This window comes from Geotrypetes seraphini, chromosome 8 (genome assembly GCF_902459505.1).
Source record: "Geotrypetes seraphini chromosome 8, aGeoSer1.1, whole genome shotgun sequence".
NCBI classification, from domain to species: domain Eukaryota; kingdom Metazoa; phylum Chordata; class Amphibia; order Gymnophiona; family Dermophiidae; genus Geotrypetes; species Geotrypetes seraphini.
Genome location: NC_047091.1, coordinates 121,666,547 through 121,687,742, shown reverse-complemented (window position 1 = coordinate 121,687,742; position 21,196 = coordinate 121,666,547). Strand labels below are relative to the sequence as shown.

The 21,196-nt window shown below is 39.2% G+C and overlaps 1 protein-coding gene across 7 annotated transcripts in view; it reads left to right on the top strand.

Moving 5' to 3' along the window:
- MIER2 (MIER family member 2) overlaps positions 1–21,196 on the top strand; it is a 63,770-nt gene that overhangs the window by 21,455 nt on the left and 21,119 nt on the right. For 2 of the 7 annotated variants that reach the window (XM_033957382.1, XM_033957376.1), the window contains exons 1-7: positions 4,334–4,394; positions 5,061–5,317; positions 8,937–9,015; positions 11,017–11,177; positions 13,257–13,382; positions 14,471–14,596; positions 17,632–17,758. In XM_033957382.1, coding sequence (XP_033813273.1) covers positions 11,019–11,177; positions 13,257–13,382; positions 14,471–14,596; positions 17,632–17,758 — 538 coding nt within the window. In that variant the 5' untranslated portion in view covers positions 4,334–4,394; positions 5,061–5,317; positions 8,937–9,015; positions 11,017–11,018. Of the gene's footprint in view, positions 1–1,731; positions 1,750–4,333; positions 4,395–4,671; positions 4,691–5,060; positions 5,318–8,936; positions 9,016–11,016; positions 11,178–13,256; positions 13,383–14,470; positions 14,597–17,631; positions 17,759–21,196 lie in introns of those variants that run through there. The other 5 variants (XM_033957378.1, XM_033957379.1, XM_033957377.1 and 2 more) reach the window with 5 other exon arrangements.

Here is a 21,196-nt window from a genome sequence, read left to right as displayed (position 1 = left end):
CAATTGTGATCCCAGAAAGGGCTGTATCCCCGTGGGTTCAGTAAACTTCACCAACTATAAGGCAGGAGCCATCCAAATCATAAGTGCATAAGAGGTGCAGGAAGCTTTCTCGTGAAGTTTAGGCTTTAAAACGGTTTTGTAAACGCTCGATTTGGCCTTCTAACATGCCTCTCTCTTGCCTCCAATATTACATCAGCAAGTCCCCTTATCCTGCCCAGTCTCCAGGCTATGAAAAGTTCCTGTTATGAGTTCAGACCTCTGTCTTAGGTTGTATAGTCATTTGGGCGGGGAAGTCCAATATGCTACATCTTACCCGTCTTTGAGGGAATGAACAGTGTATAAGGGATGCAGGAAGCTTTCTCTGGAGGTTTAGGCTTAAAAATGGTTTTGTGAAAGGCCGATTTGCCCTTCTAAGTTGCCTCTCTCTTGCCTCCAATATTACATCATCAAGTCCCAGGATATGAAGAGTTTCCGTTATGAGTTCAGACCTCTGTCTTAGGTTGTATAGTCATTTGGGTGTGGAAATCCAATATGCTACATCTTACCCGTCTTTGAGGAACTTAACAGTGCATAAGGGATGCAGGAAGCTTTCTCTGGGAGTTTAGGCTTAAAAACGGTTTTGTAAATAGCTGATATATTCTTCTAAGATGTCTCTCTCTTGCCTCCAATATTACATCAAGTCCCAGGATATGAAGAGTTCACGTTATGAGTTCAGACCTCTGTCTTAGGTTGTATAGTCATTTTTTTGGAGGGGGGAATCCAATATGCTACATCTTACCCGTCTTTGAGGGAATGAACAGTGCATAAGGGATGCAGGAAGTTTCTCGGGATGTTTAGGCTTAAAAACTGTTTTGTAAACAGACGATTTGCCCTTCTAAGATGTCTCTCTCTTGCCTCCAATATTATATCAGCAAGTCCCCTTATCCTGCCCAATCTCCAGGCTATGAAGAGTTCCCATTATGAGTTCAGACCTCTGTTTTAGGTTGTATAGTCATTTGGGCAGGGAAGCCCAATATGCTACATCTTACACGTCTTTGAGGGAATGAACAGTGCATAAGGGATGCAGGAAGCTTTCGGCTTAAAAACGGCTTTGTAAACAGCCAATTTGCTCTTCTAAGATGCCTCTCTTTTGCCTCCAATATTACATCAGCAAATCTCCTTATCCTGCCCTGTCTCCAGGCTATGAAGAGTTCCCATTATGAGTTCAGACCTCTGTTTTAGGTTGTATAGTCATTTGGGCAGGGAAGCCCAATATGCTACATCTTACACGTCTTTGAGGGAATGAACAGTGCATAAGGGATGCAGGAAGCTTTCGGCTTAAAAACGGCTTTGTAAACAGCCAATTTGCTCTTCTAAGATGCCTCTCTTTTGCCTCCAATATTACATCAGCAAATCTCCTTATCCTGCCCTGTCTCCAGGCTATGAAGAGTTCCCGTTATGAGTTCAGACCTCTGTCTTAGGTTGTATAGTCATTTGGGCAGGGAAACCCAATATGCTACATCTTACCCGTCTTTGAGGGAATGAACCGTGCATAAGGGATGCAGGAAGTTTCTCGGGAGGTTTTAGGCTTAAAAACGGTTTTGTAAATGGCCTATCTGCCCTTCTATGATGCCTCTCTTTTGGCTGCAGGCAAAGAAATCTATCAGATAAGTTATTTCTCCTAATGATTCTGTGTGTGTAATTTCTCCTTCTGATTCTTTGTGTGTAATTTTTTCTTAAGGTTCCCTGCCAGATAATTTCAGGTAACAGGTAAGTAGTATCTTTTCTTTTTACTCCTCTTCTTGCTTGTGTGGGCTAGCGTTTGATTGAAGTTCCAGATGATAGCTACTACTCTGTCTTGTATCAAATGATTAAGGGAAAACCCTAACTATCCTCCAAGATTCCCACTTAATATAATCCTTATAAACTGGTTTATCTTTAAACTAGCTATATTTAAAAAAAAAAAAAAATGGATAACTGAAATAACCCTCTAGGCCAGTGGTTCCCAACCCTGTCCTGGAGGAACACCAGGCCAATCGGGTTTTCAGACTAGCCCTAATGAATATGCATGAAGCAAATTTGCATGCCTATCACTTCCATCATATGCAAATCTCTCTCATGCATATTCATTAGGGCTAGCCTGAAAACCCGATTGGCCTGGTGGTCCTCCAGGACAGGGTTGGGAATCACTGCTCTAGGCTATGCCCTCCCACACTTTGTTAATAAACTCAATTATTTCATTAAATATGAACAATGAAATAATATTAAATGGCTCAAAGCAGCAATTTTGCCAGCTATCTATATGTCCCTAAACACCAGCTATCTTGCTAAAGTCAAATAAACCCTTTTTACTTCATACACACAGCTTTGGGCCAATAACCACCATGGACACAATCAATTAATTATCACCACAGACACTCTGAACAGGGTCTTACTCTCAATTAATCAATTATCACAGGCCCTGTGTACAGAATTTACTCAAAATTACTCAATTTCTACTAGAGATTGCTAAAACCACTACCGACTCTCACCAGAAAACCTTCCCAACACCAACTGCTCTCCTTAACTACTCAACTGCTCACCTTGGCAGTTTTAGAACTCTCCATGAAAGATAGCTGTGCTGTCCAGAATTCCAAATGACACGTGTAGCTCAGAATTCTTAAAACCACAGAGATAACATTTTTCTTTACTTTTAAACCTTGGTTACGATCGCCCTAGTTAACTTTTTTTTTAAATGTTTAAAATTTTTTTTTTTTAGTTCAATAAGTTTTATTTATTTTCAAAATATAAAGATAACAATAAACAAATGTATCACAATAAAGCATCAGTAAAAGGGATTTAAAGAATAACAAATAGCAACTCCCTATGATGTATACAACATTGTAGAAGGAAACAGCAATCTGCAAATCAAGATCACAGCATAGAATCTTTGGCACAGTATGTCAGTAATGATGATCATATATGACAATAAGCATGGTAAGTGTTACATCTTTCAGCATTAAGTTTTTCATATTTGGCTGTTAGGCACACAGAATTCCACCATACATTATATTCCACATCGGCCAGATTTTTCCAGTTATGAAGAATATTCTGGAGAGCCAGCGCTGTCAGGACACGAAAGAGCTGGGCCTCGTGATAATCACAAAAGAATGATCCCTCATAATCACCAAACAGTATGTGAGAAAATTCTATGGTTAGGTTGAGAGAGAAAATCTCAGAAAGGGTGTGCCTTACTCGGTTCCAATAGTCCTAAAGAAGAGGGCAAAGGGAAAGTAAATGGTCCAGAGTGCCAGGATGTACTTTGCAGAACCAACATGTGGAAGGTAGACTAGCATTAATTTTATTCTACAAAATATAAACAAACACATAATTTAAAAAAATTAATACAATTTTTTTTACATCTACAATTTTCTAGAAATTTTCTGTATCCCAACCTTAGACAAAACTTTTTTTCTTATACACAATGCCCCATAAATTTATCATACCAGATACCTACTTCCTTTACAAATATTTCCTCTTCCAATAATACAGCATATTATCTTGATCATTTAGAAAAACAAAAGTGACTAACAAAGTAGCCCTTTGAGTCACTGTCACTACTGAAGTCTCAAGGATAGCTGTCAATCATATCCAAAATGTCTGCAGATCTCTCAATTACTCAGCCCTAAGTTGGGATGTACCTTTAATAGGCTCCCTTTTATCAAGCCATGTTAGAGGGATTTTTATCGCTGCCATTGTGGTAAAAGCTCTGACGCTCATAGGAATTCTATGAGCACTGGAGCTTTTACTGCAGCAGCTGGTGATAAAAACCCTATATGGCTTGATAAAAAGGGGTAACAAACAAAATGACAAAAAGGAGGACTGGAGGGAAATGAAATAATACAAAAAAAATAATACAAAATCACTCCAGTGTAGAAATACACCTTTTATGCCCCAGTAAGTATGATATTAAAGCAAAAGAAAAGCCTCAGATCAATGGAGAGGTGTACATACACACTTCCACCGTGACATCACAGGCAAAAACTTTCACAAAAGTTAAATACTGGCAGATGGGAGCCTAAAAATAGTGGTTAAATACCAGTGTTTTTTCATTATTCTTTTCTTGGCTATTTTTAGTCTCCCACCTGACACTGCAAATATAATATTTACTGTGCAAATACACACATCATGAAAATGCATTAGAAAAAAGGCATTAGATCTGGGTTCACTTTTTCCCCCGCAGCCGGGGAGATCAGCGAGTGGTGGAGCTATTGGCTAGGGCGTCTACCAATGCACGAGGAGGTTGCTCTCTCCTCGCCACTTTTCGCTGCTCTTCTATTTGGGGCGGGTAGGTATGCCCCTCCCCTTCTTCCCCCCTCCCCCCAATAAATTAAAGGCACAAAGCCGGCTTGACTCAGGGAGAGAAGACGGAGCTGGTAAGTGACTGAATCTAGCTCAGTGTTGCTTTCCAGCTTCGTACTGACTTAACTCCCCCCTGCTCCCAATAACTGCTAATTTTATTCTGCAGCGAGAGGGGAGCTACATTTGCAACTGCAGCAGCAGGGTCCAGTGCACGCAATAAAAAAAATAATAATTTGCACCTCAAGAGAAAGAGAGACCCTCACAACCATCACTCGCTCCCTATCTTATTATGCTTTCATTCGCCTTGGTCGAATTTACATGCAGAGTCTACTAGCTGTCAAGAGTTCCTTCCACGAGATTGGTAGGCATGGTAAACAAAAAAAAAAAAAAAGGAAACACTTACAGAAACATAAGACTTTCAGTCATTTGCAGAGGATAATCAAAGAAATCCCCTAACAGCCACCAGGAGCAGATTCGGTGTGCCCAGGTTCTTCTTTCCTTTTCCTCTCCCATAACTAATCTTGCACTGTGGAAGAAAATCAGGCTTCTCAAACACAACTATATATTTAAATGAGGGTTTTTTTCCCCCCAGCAAAACACAAGTCTTGAATAATGATATTCTCTTTGGGCCTTTTGCATTCTCTTTGTTTCCAATCCTGGTTGAAGTTCCCCAGATAACCATCTCAGAGGATTTGGATTCCCTAATTGAGTTTCCTATTATATCACTTTTTTTTTTCCAGATTCAGAGGATGAACTGCAAGGACGAGTAAAACATCTGCTTAATGAATTGGTGTGATCCTAAAATTTACATACTAACCATTTAACTTTCACAAGGACACTAAACAAGGAGATCTGCTACATCCTTTCTTAAATAGTTATGAGGAGCAGAGCTTTGCCTAATACTAATGATTAAGAATCCTGTAGGCAAAGAATGGAATCGTCCAGTTAAAAAGGTGCAACGAAACAAGGGAAGCTGTCATCTCGACTAGTAATGCAGGTAAAAAGGTGTATGTGCCAAAAGTTCCCCAAGAACATAAGAAACTATGGTCTACAATTTCCAGAGTGGACTTTAATCTTAGGATTCTACAGGTATATGTAATGTTTACAGCATAGGGAGCATCTATACTTGGGGACAATGGATGGAAGGCTAGAGCTTTTACATAAATATACATGATGATATTGCAGAATTTACTTACTGCATTTCCTTGGGGTTCAAAAAATATTTCAGGTACGGAATTCACAGGTAAGAGACATAGGGATTCCCTCACCACAAACATTTTAAGCATAAAAACAAGATCTCGAGGCACGGAGCCAAGTTCTTGAGTTTAGAGTTGTCTTTAACGCCTGGTGCTAGGAGGTCAAAGCAAACCATTGACAAAGTTCAGCTCAAGCCTCTTGCAGCAACAAAAAGACATATTTACAGGTTAGATGTTAGAACAGAAGTTTAGACAGTCTGGGACAAAGCAGTCTTTGAGATGCAATAGCACAGGATTAGGCAGCCTTTGATTTTTGGGTTTTGAGCTGAAGCATAGGACTAGGTAGCCCTTCAAAGGCTGATCTGCTGTCAAATTGAAAACAAAGACGTGTCCAGGTCGATGCCAAGTTTCTCTTTAAGTAACCTCAAGTACTAGTACAACTTTGGGGAAGGGAGACTGGGTTCCTGTCTCTGCCTGGAAAGTACCTGGTTCAAGGCTAAGCCTGTCAGCCTTTGCAATTTTGTGAACATTTTTCAAAAACTGGTATCCCAGCTGGAATGTGGAAGGACACCATTCTTCAAGCATGCACAACATTACATTACATTAGTGATTTCTATTCCGCCTGTGCCTTGCGGTTCTAAGCGGATTACAAATTAGAAGATATCTGGACATTTCCGAGAGAATTACATAACAAAGATTCAAGTATGTTACAGGATACGGTAGAGAATAACAATACATTTGGTTCTAAGCGGATTACAAGTTAGAAGATATCTGGACGTTTCCGAGAGAATTACATAACAAAGATTCAAGTATGTTACAGGATACGGTAGAGAATAACAATACATTTGGTTCTAAGCGGATTACAAGTTAGAAGATATCTGGACGTTTCCGAGAGAATTACATAACAAAGATTCAAGTAATTACAGAATACAGTGGAGAATAACAATACATTCGGGTAACAGAAGATAATTACATAACATTGAAGGAAGAAGTTTACTGGATACAGATGGTGGTTGCTTATTTAGGTACGAATTTAGAAGAGAAAACTGTATATCTCCATATCATCTGCATATCCACAGTCCCAGCACAACTGCCCTGTTTCACTGAATATTTTCAAAACAGTTCATGGAGCTTCACTCAAAAAACAATCCCTAAGAATGCAGCCTGTGTATATTCTATGTCAGTAGGAAACTATAAGCAATGCAACTCTTAAAACATGTTTAGCAGTTTGGAAGTATTAGGACTGAAGAACAAAGGTTACTCAATGTAGCTGATAGAACGGCTTGAAAATGAGACCCGGTTCTACAATAATAATAATAACTTTATTCTTCTATACCACCAACAATCCAATGACTTCTAGGCGGTTTACACAGAAGAGAAACTGGTCAATCAGCGAAGTACAAAGTATTGAGAATAGAAGTACAGCATGTTATTTAAAGTACAGGCAGATTAAAAGTATTGTTATAATGAGACTTCAGTTAAGAAATGAATTTATCAAATAGTGCAGTCTTAATCCCTTTTTGAAATGCGCTGTAAGATTGCATGGTGCGGTGATATAATTGCCCAACTAGGATTGTTGTTTATTTGCTTGGAATGCTAGCATCCTGTCCAAAAAAGACTTGTATTTACAACCAATGATCTTGGGGTAGGTAAATAAATTGCAGTTCCTGGTTATCCTGGTAGGGTTTAATAGCATGAAATGAGGTAATAGGTAGTTAGGGGTCAGTCCCCAGACCAATTTAAAACAAATACAAGAGAACTTAAATATTACTCGTGTTTCTACTGGCAACCAGTGTAATAATCGATAATAGGGTCTGACGTGATCATTTTTCCTCAGCCCAAAAATCAGGTGGACAGCCGTATTTTGCACTATTCTCAGTTTTCTCAATAGTTTCTCTGGTGTTCCCAGATACACTATGTTGCAATAGTCCAGTATAGATAATACTAGTGCTTGCACCAATAGTCTAAAGGATGGAGGGTCAAAATAATTTTTGATGGTTTTTAATTTCCATAGGGCAAAAAAGCATTTTTTTTTACCATTAAGTTTGTGTGTTCTACCATTTTTAGGTTGGAGTCTAAAGTGACTCCTAAAATTTTGATCGTTTTTGAAATTTGGTAATCATGACCATTTAAAGTAACTGTAGCATGATACATTTGAAAATATTTTCTTAACTGATTCATGGATAATGAGAGTTTCTGGCCATACCATTCCCCAATTTTGTTTCAGGGTTTGAATTTTAGAAGTATACAGTACAGAACTACCTCTTTGTCCAAATCCAAAGTATGAAAAAAGATAGCAACAAACTCTTCATTGATATTTTGGATTTAATTGGAGAAAGAAACAGTTTGTCTAGAGAAAAGAAATGAAGAATGGGTTGAGGTACTATGAGTACTCGCCTATTTGTCCTATAAAACATGTCATCAAAAACAAATCTTAACAGCTGCAAAAAAATAAAACACAGTTAAACACAGACACTGTGGGTACTGTAGAAGGCTTCATCCACACATCACTATGACCCTAATTTTAGCTACAGTTTTCAGATGTGAGAAAAGCACTGAAAATGTATATAAGCAGTACCAACTGTGTTCAGAAAACTGAAAAAATTATTTGTAGGAATTATTGGTAAATTATTGGTAAACCGGCTAGATACCTGTTGATGGTCGGTATATTAAAATTTAATAAAACTTGAAAAAACTTGATTATCTGCCTCACAATGGGTCATATCAAGGTGAACAAAATATTATATTGGGCTAGGTTTTCAGTATCTGTGACATATTTACAGAAAAAGAACAAACAGTAATGAAACCAATAAACAGAGTAGCAATTTAGTATACAGTCAGCTCTTTTATATCACACTTCAAAAATCAATACATGGGGTAGATTGGGGGGGATATCAGGCCATGTGCAGATACTTATTGTGGGCTTTCATTTGTATGGGTCAGTAGAGGCCAAAAAAACAGGACCATGTGCAACATGCTAGCCCGATGTGGGTAGGTCTCCAAACATCACGATACCAAGGTATGCTAGGAGACAAAGCCATATTCTAACAAGAGAACCACAGAAACACAGTGGAAATATGATAAAGTTCTCATTAAAATAATTTGGCTATTTTTTTGACTCTTATATCGTTTGAACTTCTTTTACTTCCTATTTCAAGCAGAACATCTTTACTGTAGTTTTAGCTGTTATAGAATGTATTCATTTTTCTACTTAAGTGGAACTTGAACCAAGAACACTATATCTAAATCGTGACACAAAAATAGTAAATTGAATTCAGGTAAATGACCTGTACTTTACATTTAAACCTCTAAGGAACTGCATTCTGATTTTCATCAAATGAATAGCATTTTCATGATGTGTGTGTTTGCACAGTAAATGTTATATTTGCAGTGTCAGACTGTTAATTTTCTTCTTTTAAGGCCTTGGTTGGTACATAGTCCAAAGGTGCCATACTGAACAACACATGTTTGGCAGAAGCTGGATTTCAAACTGCAACAGGTACTTGAATACAGAGTTCAGAGGCCATGTCAGATTCTGCAAGCCAATTGCTTGGATCCTTATAGTCAACTTTGTCTAAGATCCTACTAATTAGGCAAATACATTTCCACTATACAAAATATTAAAACCTAGATACAAGTAAACTAGAGCAACAAGACCACCAAAAAACAGGATAACAGGATATGACATTAGACATCATAAATTGTTGCATCGGCCTCCCACAGGCATCTTTGTGAGGTGAATCAAACCAATTTTGTGGCGTTTAAAGAGATCACAGGTAAAGTTTCTCATGTTTTGTATTACAAACTGCATGTGATATGTAAATGAAGCAATTTGCACTGAGAGTGTTTTATGTTGACAACAAGTACAGTTTGGTCTACATCCCAAGGCAGCCATAAATGCAAAACACTGGCCATCGTCGGTGGGACGTATTCTTTGTACAGATAAGCTTATATAAATTCTTTTTTGCACTGTTTGGTTGTTTTTGCAATGAACATAAGAATAGCCTTACTGGGTCAGACCAATGGTCCATTAAGCCCGATAGCCCGTTCTCACGGTGGCCAATCCAGGTCACTAGTACCTGGCCAAAACCCAAGGAGTAGCAATATTCCATGCACCGATACAGGGCAAGCAGAGCACCATTTAAATTGTAATTAAGGAGGGTTTTTTTATGCCTCTGAGATTCCTTACCCTGTTTTCCTACCACCTGTTTCTATTGGGTAGAGGTTGGGTTCTGCTCTTACATATTTTTGGTGGTCTTGTTGCACTAGTTTACCTGTATCTAGGTTTTAATGGTTTATGGGTTATTTCTTTATATCCCATTCTTACCCAGGGCGGGTTACAAAAAATGCATACATATAAATCAACACCAAATAATTCAATGCAGCACATACTAAACAAACTAGGTGGGTGACCAGCACTCCACTTTTAATACATGCTTCAAAATCATGCTCCATATTTCATCTGACAAAAAAGATGTTGTTTAAGTAATCGCTTAAAACTTTCCAAATCCTGCTGTTGACGTATGTATAAGGATAGCTTATTCCATTCTCTTAGGCCCATACAACAAAATATGCTATCCCTGGACACTTCTAAAGCCTTTAACAGATGGAATATATAATTCTACCAACCCTGCAGACTGTAGTTGACGAGATGGGACATGTGGCAAAATATTTTATACAGTGGAAATGTGTTTACCTAATTAGTATGATTTTTCTACTCTCTTTGGTTTTGTGTTCACTTTAAGATCCTACTAATGCCATGATGCAGATTTTTCACATAGTAGGCACGAAAGGTAATGGCAAAGATCTTACAGGGAACTATATAGGACAGTGGTTGCCAAACCCTATTCCTGAAGGTACCCCAGCCAGCCAGGTTTTCAGTACTTCCACAATGAATACTGATGAGAAAAATTTGCATAACAAGGAAGTGGTGCATGCAGATCTTTCTCATTAATATTCATTGTGGCTATCCTGAAAACCTGACCTGCTGGGGTGCCTCCAGGACTAGGTTTTGGAACCACTGATATAAGATATAAGAAACCAATGCTCAAAATTTAAAGAGCCGGTTTTGACTTTGGAAACTGGCCAGCTCACTGCTTCACTGCTTTATTTGGTGCACTTATCCCACATGCTTCTCATGTTCTTTGTTTTCAGTCTGAAGATTTGTTATCCATTCTGCCTCCACAAGTCCATATACAATTCAATATTTTATTTTCTATCCACATTGCTCTGGAACTTGCTGCCTAAATTCTCCACTTTGAATACCCTTTACCTCATTTTAAAGCAGGCCTTAAGACCTACTATTTTTTCCTAACTTCTGGAGGTTGATAGCCCCATATTTTGGGGGTCACGAGCCTGCCAAGGATTCTTTGTTTGCTCTGTTCTGTTTGCTGAATATAAACTGCTCTGATATATTTTGTTTTAAGGGGGATATATCAAGTACTGTATTAAACTAAACCTGCAAGTTGTACTATTACAGCTGCCTTTACTTTTCCTCTAGAGATGTCAATGGATTCAGCTGACCACCGGTTTAACTTGGCCGAGATCCTGTCCCAGAACTATGGCATTCAAGAAGAGGAGGAGGAAGAAACTGACATAAAAGAGAAGGAGGCATTTCTAGAACTGAGAAATAATTTTTACAGTCCTCAAATACACAAAGCAGTAAAGTTGGCACTGTATTGATTTCATTGTTATTCTTTCATAAAAAACAGGATCATACTGATATTCAGCTGCTGTCACAGCAGTCAAAAAAAGCAGATATTCAGTGCCAATATTCAGATTGCTACCAAGGCTGAATATCCAGATATAAAAGCAAGTGTCTGCTATCTGGATAGTGATGATAGACAGCTAGCTACATGGATAGCTGACTAGGAGTTATATGATTAGCAGTCTAAATATTGACACTAACTGAATAACTGCTGGCTTTACCTGTGCTTTTTTTACATTGCACATCTGGCATTATCTGGGTAGCGCTGGGGAGGGCAATAATGGTATTCTCTGGCTGTCTGGATAACTTCTGAATGTTGATCCCCAAATTGCTAAGGGCCCTGTTTTTATAGGTTGCTGCTATATTCAGATAATGAAAAAAGCCCTTTTTGAAAACAGGCAAATCTGTCAAATTAGTGTAATATTCATTTGATTTTTCTAAGTATAGATTATGGCCAGGTGGCTGCTTGACTTGGTCGATGTGACAGGAGGGAAATTTCCAGGGTGAGCATCCCTTCCTAAAGGGAAGGATTCTCAGCCTGCAGTTACAAATTAATTAGACACAAAGACTGTAGTATTAAATTTATTAATAACAGATGATAAATAAAATACAGTATTTGTCTAGGATTATAGTTGCCCTTCTCTCTTGTTCCTATAATCTGGAGTCTAACTTTTAGGTTTTCACATTTATAGCTTCTTTTACATCACATTCGCTGTTTAACATCTTTAGATAACACAATAGCAAAACAGATCACATGAGCTTAGCTAAGAGCTGACTGTTGGAAAACAGTAAAAAAACAAAACAAAACCCATCAGCGGTACTTCCTGTTTAAGTTGGTAACATAGATTTATTAATATAAGCTTTTGGTTATCTTATCTCTTATTTCATGTTATCCTGATTATTACTTTATCTTAGTACTTCCATAACATTACAGCTTGTACATTATCACAACTCTCTGTTAGAATGTTAGTGTACATACATTATTTAATTATTACCCCTAGTTCATTAACAAGCAGTGTTTCTTGAATCAGCATTTTTATTTCTGCTTCTCTAAATCATAGAAACATGATGGCAGATAAAGGCCAAATGGCCCATGTAGTCTGCCCATCCGCAGTAACCATTATCTCTTTCTCCAAAAGATCCCACATGCCTATCCTAGGCCCTCTTGAATTCAGATACAGTGAGATTACTTCTACCTTAGCTTTTAATTATCATTATTAGTAATGTATCTTTAACTACATCTAAATCTTGTTTCTGCCTTAAATTTGATTCTCCTTGCCTATAGCTGTACAGTGTAATTAAGACATTTAACATAAAATGGCAGAAGTGAGCATCCTTCTTTCTGCCATTGTGAACTTATGTGATATGATCTATTATTTTTCACCAACTTCCTTATCAGAAAACATCTGGACTTTACTTCCCTTCTAGCTAACAACTCTTACCATATTTTATGAAATTATCCTGTTGACAACTTCTCTCTGTTCCTTAAAATCTGTTTTTCTCAAAACAGCAACTGGTCACTAGTTTCATTTACATTACACAATAAAAGAACATTTTATAAGAAATCACTTGATTTCTTATAAAATACTCTTATCAGGGTCACTAAAAAATTTCACATTTTATTCTGTTCAATTACCTGTCACAGTCCAGTTGAATTAATCTTTGACATCATTTATTGTATAGTTCTAAGAGTGAAACAAAGGTAGGTCAAATTCACCTCACTCCACTGTTCCATAGCGCTCCTGCAGTCTTATTTATACCTATAATTTGGAAATTGTTACCTTAGCTTTGCCTTTCAAGCCTACCACCTTCAGTTTAATTACTCAGCACCAATCTCCATCTTCAGCATGCTTATCTATGTTATTGCTCTTTGTCATACCTGTAAAGCTTGCAAAACTTCATCAATTAAAAGTTTATATGAGCTATATTCCAGAGACAATCTGCTCACATGTAACTGTTTTCCTTTTCGTCGTCACACAATGAATCTTCTTAGGAAAGCACAATATAACACAACATCTGTTTTTCTGGTTCAGGAAAGCAAGATGTCATTTGAAGAGCTCCTTGCACTATATGGTTATGAGGCATCTCACCGTACCTTGGAACAGGATGTTGAGAATGATGGCATCCCAGCAAACCTGACAGACATGAGAGCGGATAAGGTATGGAGCAGGGCCAAGTTAAGATTTAGGCACCCACAGATTCCCCCCCTTCTCCCCTGGAGATTGAAGGATAGAGACCTAAAGCAAGAGGAAGTGAGCTTTTCTTACCTGGTATTTGGCACTCTATATCTTGTTTCTATCTTAAATTTGATTCTCCTTGCCTATAACTGTACAATGTAATTAAGACATTTAATATTAAATGGCAGAAGTGAGGATCCTTCTTTCTGCCATAATGAACTTATATGGAGTAATATGTTATTTTTCACTAACTTCCTTATCAGAAAACATCTGAGCTTTACTTTCCTTCCAGCTAACAACTCTTATCATATTTTATGACAGGGGTCCCAAAGTCCCTCCTTGAGGGCCGAATCCAGTCGGGTTTAAGGATTTCCCCAATGAATATGCATTGAAAGCAGTGCATGCGCATAGATCTCCTGCATATTCATTTGGGAAATCCTGAAAACCCAACTGGATTTGGCCCTCAAGGAGGGACTTTGAGGACCCCTGTTTTATGAAATTCTCCTGTTGACAACTTCTCTCAGTTCCTTAAAATCTGTTTTTCTCAAAACTATAACTGTAGCAACTGGTCACAAGTTTCATTTACATTACACAATAATCACTTGATTTCTTATAAAATGCTCTTTTATCAGGGTCACTACAAAATTTCACATTTTATTCTGTTCAATTAGCTGTCATGGGTCCAGTTGAATTAACCTTTGACATCATTTATAGTATAGGCCTGAGTGAAATAAAGGTAGGTGAAATTCACCTTCTCACTCCACTGTTCCATAGCACTCCTTCAGTCTTATTTATCCTTATAATTTGGAAATTATTACCTTGGCTATGCCTTTCAGGCCTATCATCTTCAGTTTAATTACTCAGCATCAATCTCCATCTTCAGCATGCTTATCTATGTTATTGCTCTTTGTCATACCTGTAAAGCTTGCAAAACTTCATCAATTAAAAGTTTATATGAGCTATATTCAAGAGGCAATCTGCTCACATGTTACTGTTTTCCTTTTTGTCATCACACAATGAATCTTCTCAGGAAAGCACAATATAACACAATATCTGCTTTTCTGGTTCAGGAGAGCAAGATGTCATTTGAAGAGCTCTTTGCACTATATAGTTATGAGGCATCTCACCGTACCTTGGAACAGGATGTTGAGAGTGATGGCATCCCAGCAAACCTGACAGACATGACAGCGGATAAGGTATGGAGCAGGGCCAAGTTAAGATTTAGGCACCCACAGATTACCCCCTCCCCCCTGGAGATTGAAGGATAGAGACCTAAAGCAAGAGGAAGTGAGCTTTTCTTACCAGGTATTTGGCACTCTAGGAATTTCTCACCACTGTCTAAATTTAAACCTACTCTGGAAGATGCTCTGATTACATAGGCTGAATTTTCATACAAATGCTTCTGTAACTAAGGGGCAAATTCTATAAGAGGCACTAAAGTTAGGCACCTACCTTAACCAGTAAATTGGCTTCAATTATGAGCTTTAACATGCTCATAATTGAAAAAAATATAAAAATTGATTGGGCGATAGGTTCCTATTGTAGGTGCGAGTCTACAAAAGATAGGTGCCTAACAGTAAAGTTGTCGTATTTAGGGGTGGAGAGTGACTTAGGCTCCGCTAGGTGTGATTCCTTAAAGGACTTAGGCGCATAAATGTATGCCTTTAAAACCCTGGCCTGCATTAACAGCTGCCTAACTTTTAAATTAGGTGCTGCTAAGTGTGATTCTGTAATGGGTGCCTAAGAGTGATTGACATCCGATAAGCACCATATTTATAGGTGCCTATCATTATAGACACCAATTACAGAATCTGGCCCTAAATCAATAATAATAAAAACTGTAGAATAACATTTTAAAAGGACTCTTTGGTGAATAAATTATTTATACACACACTGTACCTCAAGTATAGTAACACTATTACTGCAGCTCATGTATTATAATACTGTTATAGAAGTTAGTGTAAATCGCTCTGAATTGACTATCCAGTCATTAGTAGTGGTATAGAAGCTTTAGTAGTGGTGATCAGCTAATTTAGGGCTCCTTTTACTAATACAATACAGTGTCTTATATACTGCAATTTTCTGGAAGGAATCTATGCAGTTTACTATAAGATTTAGATAAGTTCTTGAGGTTACATTGTTAGAAAGTAGAGAATGACATGGGGACCGTTTACCGTAGTAAACCGTGGTCACCGCAGTAAATCTGCAGTAATGGGGACATTTGCAACTGGTTTACTGCAGGAATTGGGATAATACCTTTCAGTGCCCCGCGGGAATGGGGACAAGACCTTTAACCGCCCCGTGGAAGTGGTAAAAAGTCTTGCTCCTGTGATAAATAAATTGCATCTAAGTCAGACTCGGCATCTCCTCTTGGGCCTATTTTACCTTCAGGAGCCAGCCGTGCCACGATTAAGACAGAAGGAACCAAAAACCAAAGCCTGAGACAAATGTGATTTGAAGAATAAAATTATTAGACAACAAAAGGTAGAAAAAAAAATTATTTTATATTTTGTGATTAGAATTTTTCAGATTTGAAATATGTATCCTGCTAGAGCTGGTATTAGACATAACTGGGAACCGCAAAGCCCAGGCTGTGCTTCTTTAGTTTCCAGCTGGCTTAGGGCTCTCTCTCTGACCAGAGGGCAGTTGCCCTAGTTGCTCTCCCCTAACATTATTCCTGCCATGTGTGACTGAAGTATTCTGTTAGCTTGATTTTTCTATGTAGCATTCTGTAGTAATTTGGTTTGTTCAGTTTTCACAATAGTGGAGGGAATATTTGTGAAAGGGAGAGGAGACATGGGTTTTGTTGATCCTTGCTCTGTATTATTTGTGTTTATTAAATGACAATTGTATAAAATAGTCTCTTTTTATACTTTAATAAAATAAGTTCAGTATAAAATCATAACTATTTGAGGCTTGTGTGGGTGGAATCTGACAGTTTGCAGGACGGGGACTAAGCTCGCAGGGATGGGGCGGGAACAGTGATAAATTTTTTCCCCATGTCATTCTCTATTAGAAAGAGAATTGGTTTTAGAAGGAAGGAGTGAAGGATAAGAATGAGGCTATGTCTTTATTTCTTCCGGTATTTAAGGTAGGTGCTTGGTTGTCTTAGGTATGTTGGTAATTTGTTCCAAATGAGAGGTCCTTGGTAGAGAATGTCACAGGGAAAAATTTGTCCCTCTCTCCACCCCATCTCCATGAGCTCATCCCCGTCCCGGTGAGCTCCATCCCATCCCGTCATCGTGAGCTCGGTCCCCGCCTGCACATATTTTCCCCACCAAAGTGTACTGCATCTGTTCCTCTCCATCCCCCTTTGCCCAATCCAGCAGCCCCCTCCCTCCCTCCTGCTGTAGTCCAGCAGCTCCCTCCCTCCCTCCCTTCCTTCCTTCCCCTTACCTTCACTAGCTTACTTTAACTTCCATCTTAACAAGCCACTGTAGCCTTGAAGTCACATGCGGTTGCTGGAAAGTCCTCTTCTGACGCAACCGGAAACAGGAAGGCTCCAGCGGCTTGTTAAGATGAAAATTAAAGTAAGCCAGGGAGGGGAATGCTCGGACTGTGATTGGGAGGAAGGAGGGAGGGGGCTACTGGACCGCGTGATCTTCAGCGTGATCCTCAGTTAACTGCGGGGACAAGCAGTGTTCCCGCTAAGCTGCGCTGGCGTGTGCTGGCGCACAAAATATTACATCGCAGCGCACAAGTTTCTCGTCACAGCGCACGGCGTACGGCAGATGGCAGGGCGGCGAGAGTAGAATCGGGCTAGTTGGCTCATAACTTGCTGGCGCTTAGCTCACAGCGAAAAAAGTTTGCTCACAACACCCGCCCGCTTAGAGGGAGCACTGGGGACAAGACCATTCACCGCTCCATGGGGTGGTAAATGGTCTTCTCCCCATTCTTGTGGCGACCATTTTTTTAACGTCTCCGTTTCAGCTGGTTATCGGCGGGTAACATTCACCAGCCCACGGTAAAATGCTCATGCGCTACTTAGTAAAACCCAGCATTAATGCTAGCATCCTGAAGAAATGGTTGAAACACAGCCTAAGCAACTTTAGAAAAGCAAACAAGTTTCAGCTTTTTATTTACTAATTACAGTGCTTGGATTGGTACTGTTCATGTTGACATTAATTTGCATGGCATTTGTTATTTTACACAATTAATGCAGGATTTTATGTATGTATTTTATATATATATATATATATATATTTTTTTTATTATTATTATTTTTCTTTAGCCAAAGGTGCAACTAGCCAAGGAGTTCTTTTCAAGTGAAGAAGAAGAGAGACTGTCTTCTACAGATGAGCAGATCCCTTCAGTCACATTTCATGATGCATCAGACATCTTCCCAAATAACACTAGTTGTATGTTATGTAGTCTTGTTCATTTGCTATTCCGCCACCTTCTAGGATAAAGGCACAATATGAAGTTATGTAATTCTCAATGTGGAAGAATAATACGTAATGAGAAATATTGGAAGGAACTAAAAACACAAGGCAGAATGCTCATATATAAAGATGGAGGAATAGATGGGTACATAAATGATGGAAGGTACATTAAGCATCAAAGGCAGGACAAGATTTAAGGTGCTGTCATCAAAAGCAGGGCCAAGGAGCAGTGGCAAAGGGAGGTTTCTCTTCACTCTCACCCCAGATCATAAAACGTAATGCTGAAGCAAGTGCAATCAGTTTCCTGTTTAACTCAGTTATTTGGCACTTTCAAAATGAGATGCGGTAGGCAGTTGGTTATTCCTAAATCCAGGCTTAGTTAAAGAGGGATTGGGAGAAAACAGCTTAGAACAAGGGTGAAGCATGAGTAAAGGAATGCTTAAATGTGTACAAGCACTTTGATTCTATAGCATATGAGAACATTAGAGTCTCTGAGTTGAGGCTATGAAAGCTGAAAGCATAAAAAGGATTTAAAAGTACAAGACACATACATGTGAAGAGGTGAGAACCAGTGGTATAGTGAGGGGGAATGGTACCAATACCTCAACCGGTCAAAGGTGGATCTCTTAACTGCACTTCCCCCCAGTACCTTGTACTTCCTTCTGTTCTTCAACTGTAGCGAGCAGGGATGATGACTACATGGAGCGTTTCCTCTGATGTAACTTCTTGGTCCCATGATCAGGAAGTTATGTCAAAGGGAGGGCTCAGGGCCGCTGTGAGCAGTGGCTAGGAGAACCTGCTTGCTGCAGGTGAAAAATAGAAGGAATAAAAAGTACTTTGGAGGGGGGGGAGTGCATTTAAGAGATCTACCATTGCAGGGGGGTGGGGGATATAGAGGAGAGATGCTGGGATTCTTCAGGTGGCGCAGATTGAGAATCCTCACCAGCCACTGCTGTGCTGCTGCTGCATGGTGCCCCTCCTAAGAGTATCCAGAGCAGTCCAGCCCTCACAGCCCCTCCCTCCCTTACAATGGTACTGGTGAGAATAAAGCCTGAGCTTAGGTAGATTCTAGCATCTTGTATTAGAAATGGACCTTATCTGTCATCATTTTCTAATGTAGATTTCTGATAATTTTTCAAAAGGATGCCTTGGTGGTTAAGGCATATGTTGTGTTTATTTTATAAAAGTTAGAATCCTCCACCATCCCAATCACATGCTCATATCCATCAAAATTAATCATTTAATTTGTATCAATATTTAGGACCATCAGATGGGAGTAGAAACCAACCTATTTAAATACTGAAGTAGACAGTTCTTACACGCCCAATGTCCTTCCTCATAGGTCGATTTTAGAGACAATGTCCAATATCTTACCTTTTTTTTTTAAAATTCAAAAAAATAATAAAGTTAGTTATCTGAAAACAGAGTAAGATGATTTAAAAAAAACTATGCAGGCATCACTTGTGGTCCAAAAAAACCCATCCACCACTGAAAGTACTGTCACTGAGGGTAGAACATTCTTTGGATTTATCTAGGATCAGGATCAGAATAGAAGCTGGAGTGGCTTCAAAAACAACTCTAGTAGCTGGGAAATAGGACCAGGGCCAAGCAGAACTCTACACTGTGTGCCCCAAAACTGGTATGGAGAGAAAGAGATAAAGTATACCAGTTTTTAATCATGGAGGAGTGGAATGTATGTAGAATGTCAGATGCAACTCTGGCCACCCTGATGGGGAGACTGAATAGACTGTGCAGGTCTTTATCTCGTGTTCTATTTAATTGATAAAAAATTAAATGATATATTTGATGGATATTGGCTTGTGATTGTTTGTTTTATAAAGTCAACATATGTGCTTTTTTTAAAATGAAAGAACCTATCCATAAACTCACATACAGTTACACTTGCTCCAAGATAGCCCCTGGGTAACTTTATATGTATATTTTATAAGTATACTCATAAATGCTAATCCTGTTCTTGCTCTATCTTTTCTTTGCCCCTAGTGATGCCTTTGGGTATATCATAAAAGAGAGGTACTGCCTTGCAGGGTAGTTTTATAAGCATCTGGTTGAGCATATAAAACCTTGATCTGCATACTCAAGAAACATTGTAAAGCACAGATAACATACTTAAGAATGTTTAAATATTAGCATTCACACAGGCAGTTCTTAGCTGTATAGGGGTTATAAGGCAGAAGACAGCTCATCAATGTAAACGCCAGAGAGAAGGTAATAGCCAGGAGAAATCGCTGTCCTTAACTGCTGATACATGTTAATGCAGTTGCCTCTTATGGTACTAGAGAGAATACTCTTCGGTGTCAGGTCAAAAGCGCGCCGGGACAAAGGCGCGCGCAGACAATTGAGCGCAGTGCGAGGCGCACCCCAAAGAAAATGACTGTTTTAAAGGGCTCCGACGGGGGTGTGTGGGGGGGAACCCCCCCACTTTCCTTTATACAGATCGCACCGCATTGTGGGGGGTTTGGGGGGTTGTAACCCCCACATTTTACTGAAAACTTCACTTTTTCCCTAAAAAACAGGGAAACAGTTAAGTTTCCAATATAATGAGGGAGGTTACAACCCCCCACAAAACCCCCCCGTCGGAGCCCCTAAAAACACTCTTTTTCTTCGGCACGTGCTTCCGTCTTGCGCTCAGTTGTCGGCACGCACCTTTGTCTTTGGCGGTTTTGTCTATGAACCTACTCTTCTACCACAGGCTGTCTAATTTGTATGGCAGATCCACCAGCGTTCTAAGGGAATATACCTATTTCCCCTTTGAAAATTGCCCCACAGAAAATGCATGCAGCCATTTACACCTGGTCTTTGGCACATACAGATTTGCTGGTTTATTTTTGCATGCATATGTTATAAAATATGCAAATTAGTTCAAACCCTTCCCCAAACCCGGGAACAACTCCACCCAAGTTGATGCACCACTGATCTGCCTAAGTGTAAGCCTATATACTTCAGACAGTTTTTGAAAAGGCAATTTCTGCACTTAAAGGAGAAGGTGCAACGAATAGCACTGAAAAAAAATTCAATGCTAAGCTCTTTTCTCTAAAGGGCATGCCCCTTACATAGAATAGTGTTTAGTATGGATCCTGCATATAACTTTTGGGTGCCAGACTTAACACCTGCTAAAACCTGGAGTAAATGTTGGTACCTAAGTTGGGCAGTATTCTGTAATTCTGTGTACAACATTTTGGAATGCCCGTGCCACACCCATGGCCATGTCCCCTTAGAATCGTGCCGTTGAGTTAGGCGTCATGCTTTATAGGAAAGCATTCAAATTTTAATGAATGCTAATTAACAATAATTGGTTGTTAGCTCGAAGGAAGGCTCTCTTTGAGACCACCTTCGAGTTTCAGGGGCCCAGAATCTGGAACAACCTCCCGGGCAGCCTTCGACAAACACCCACAT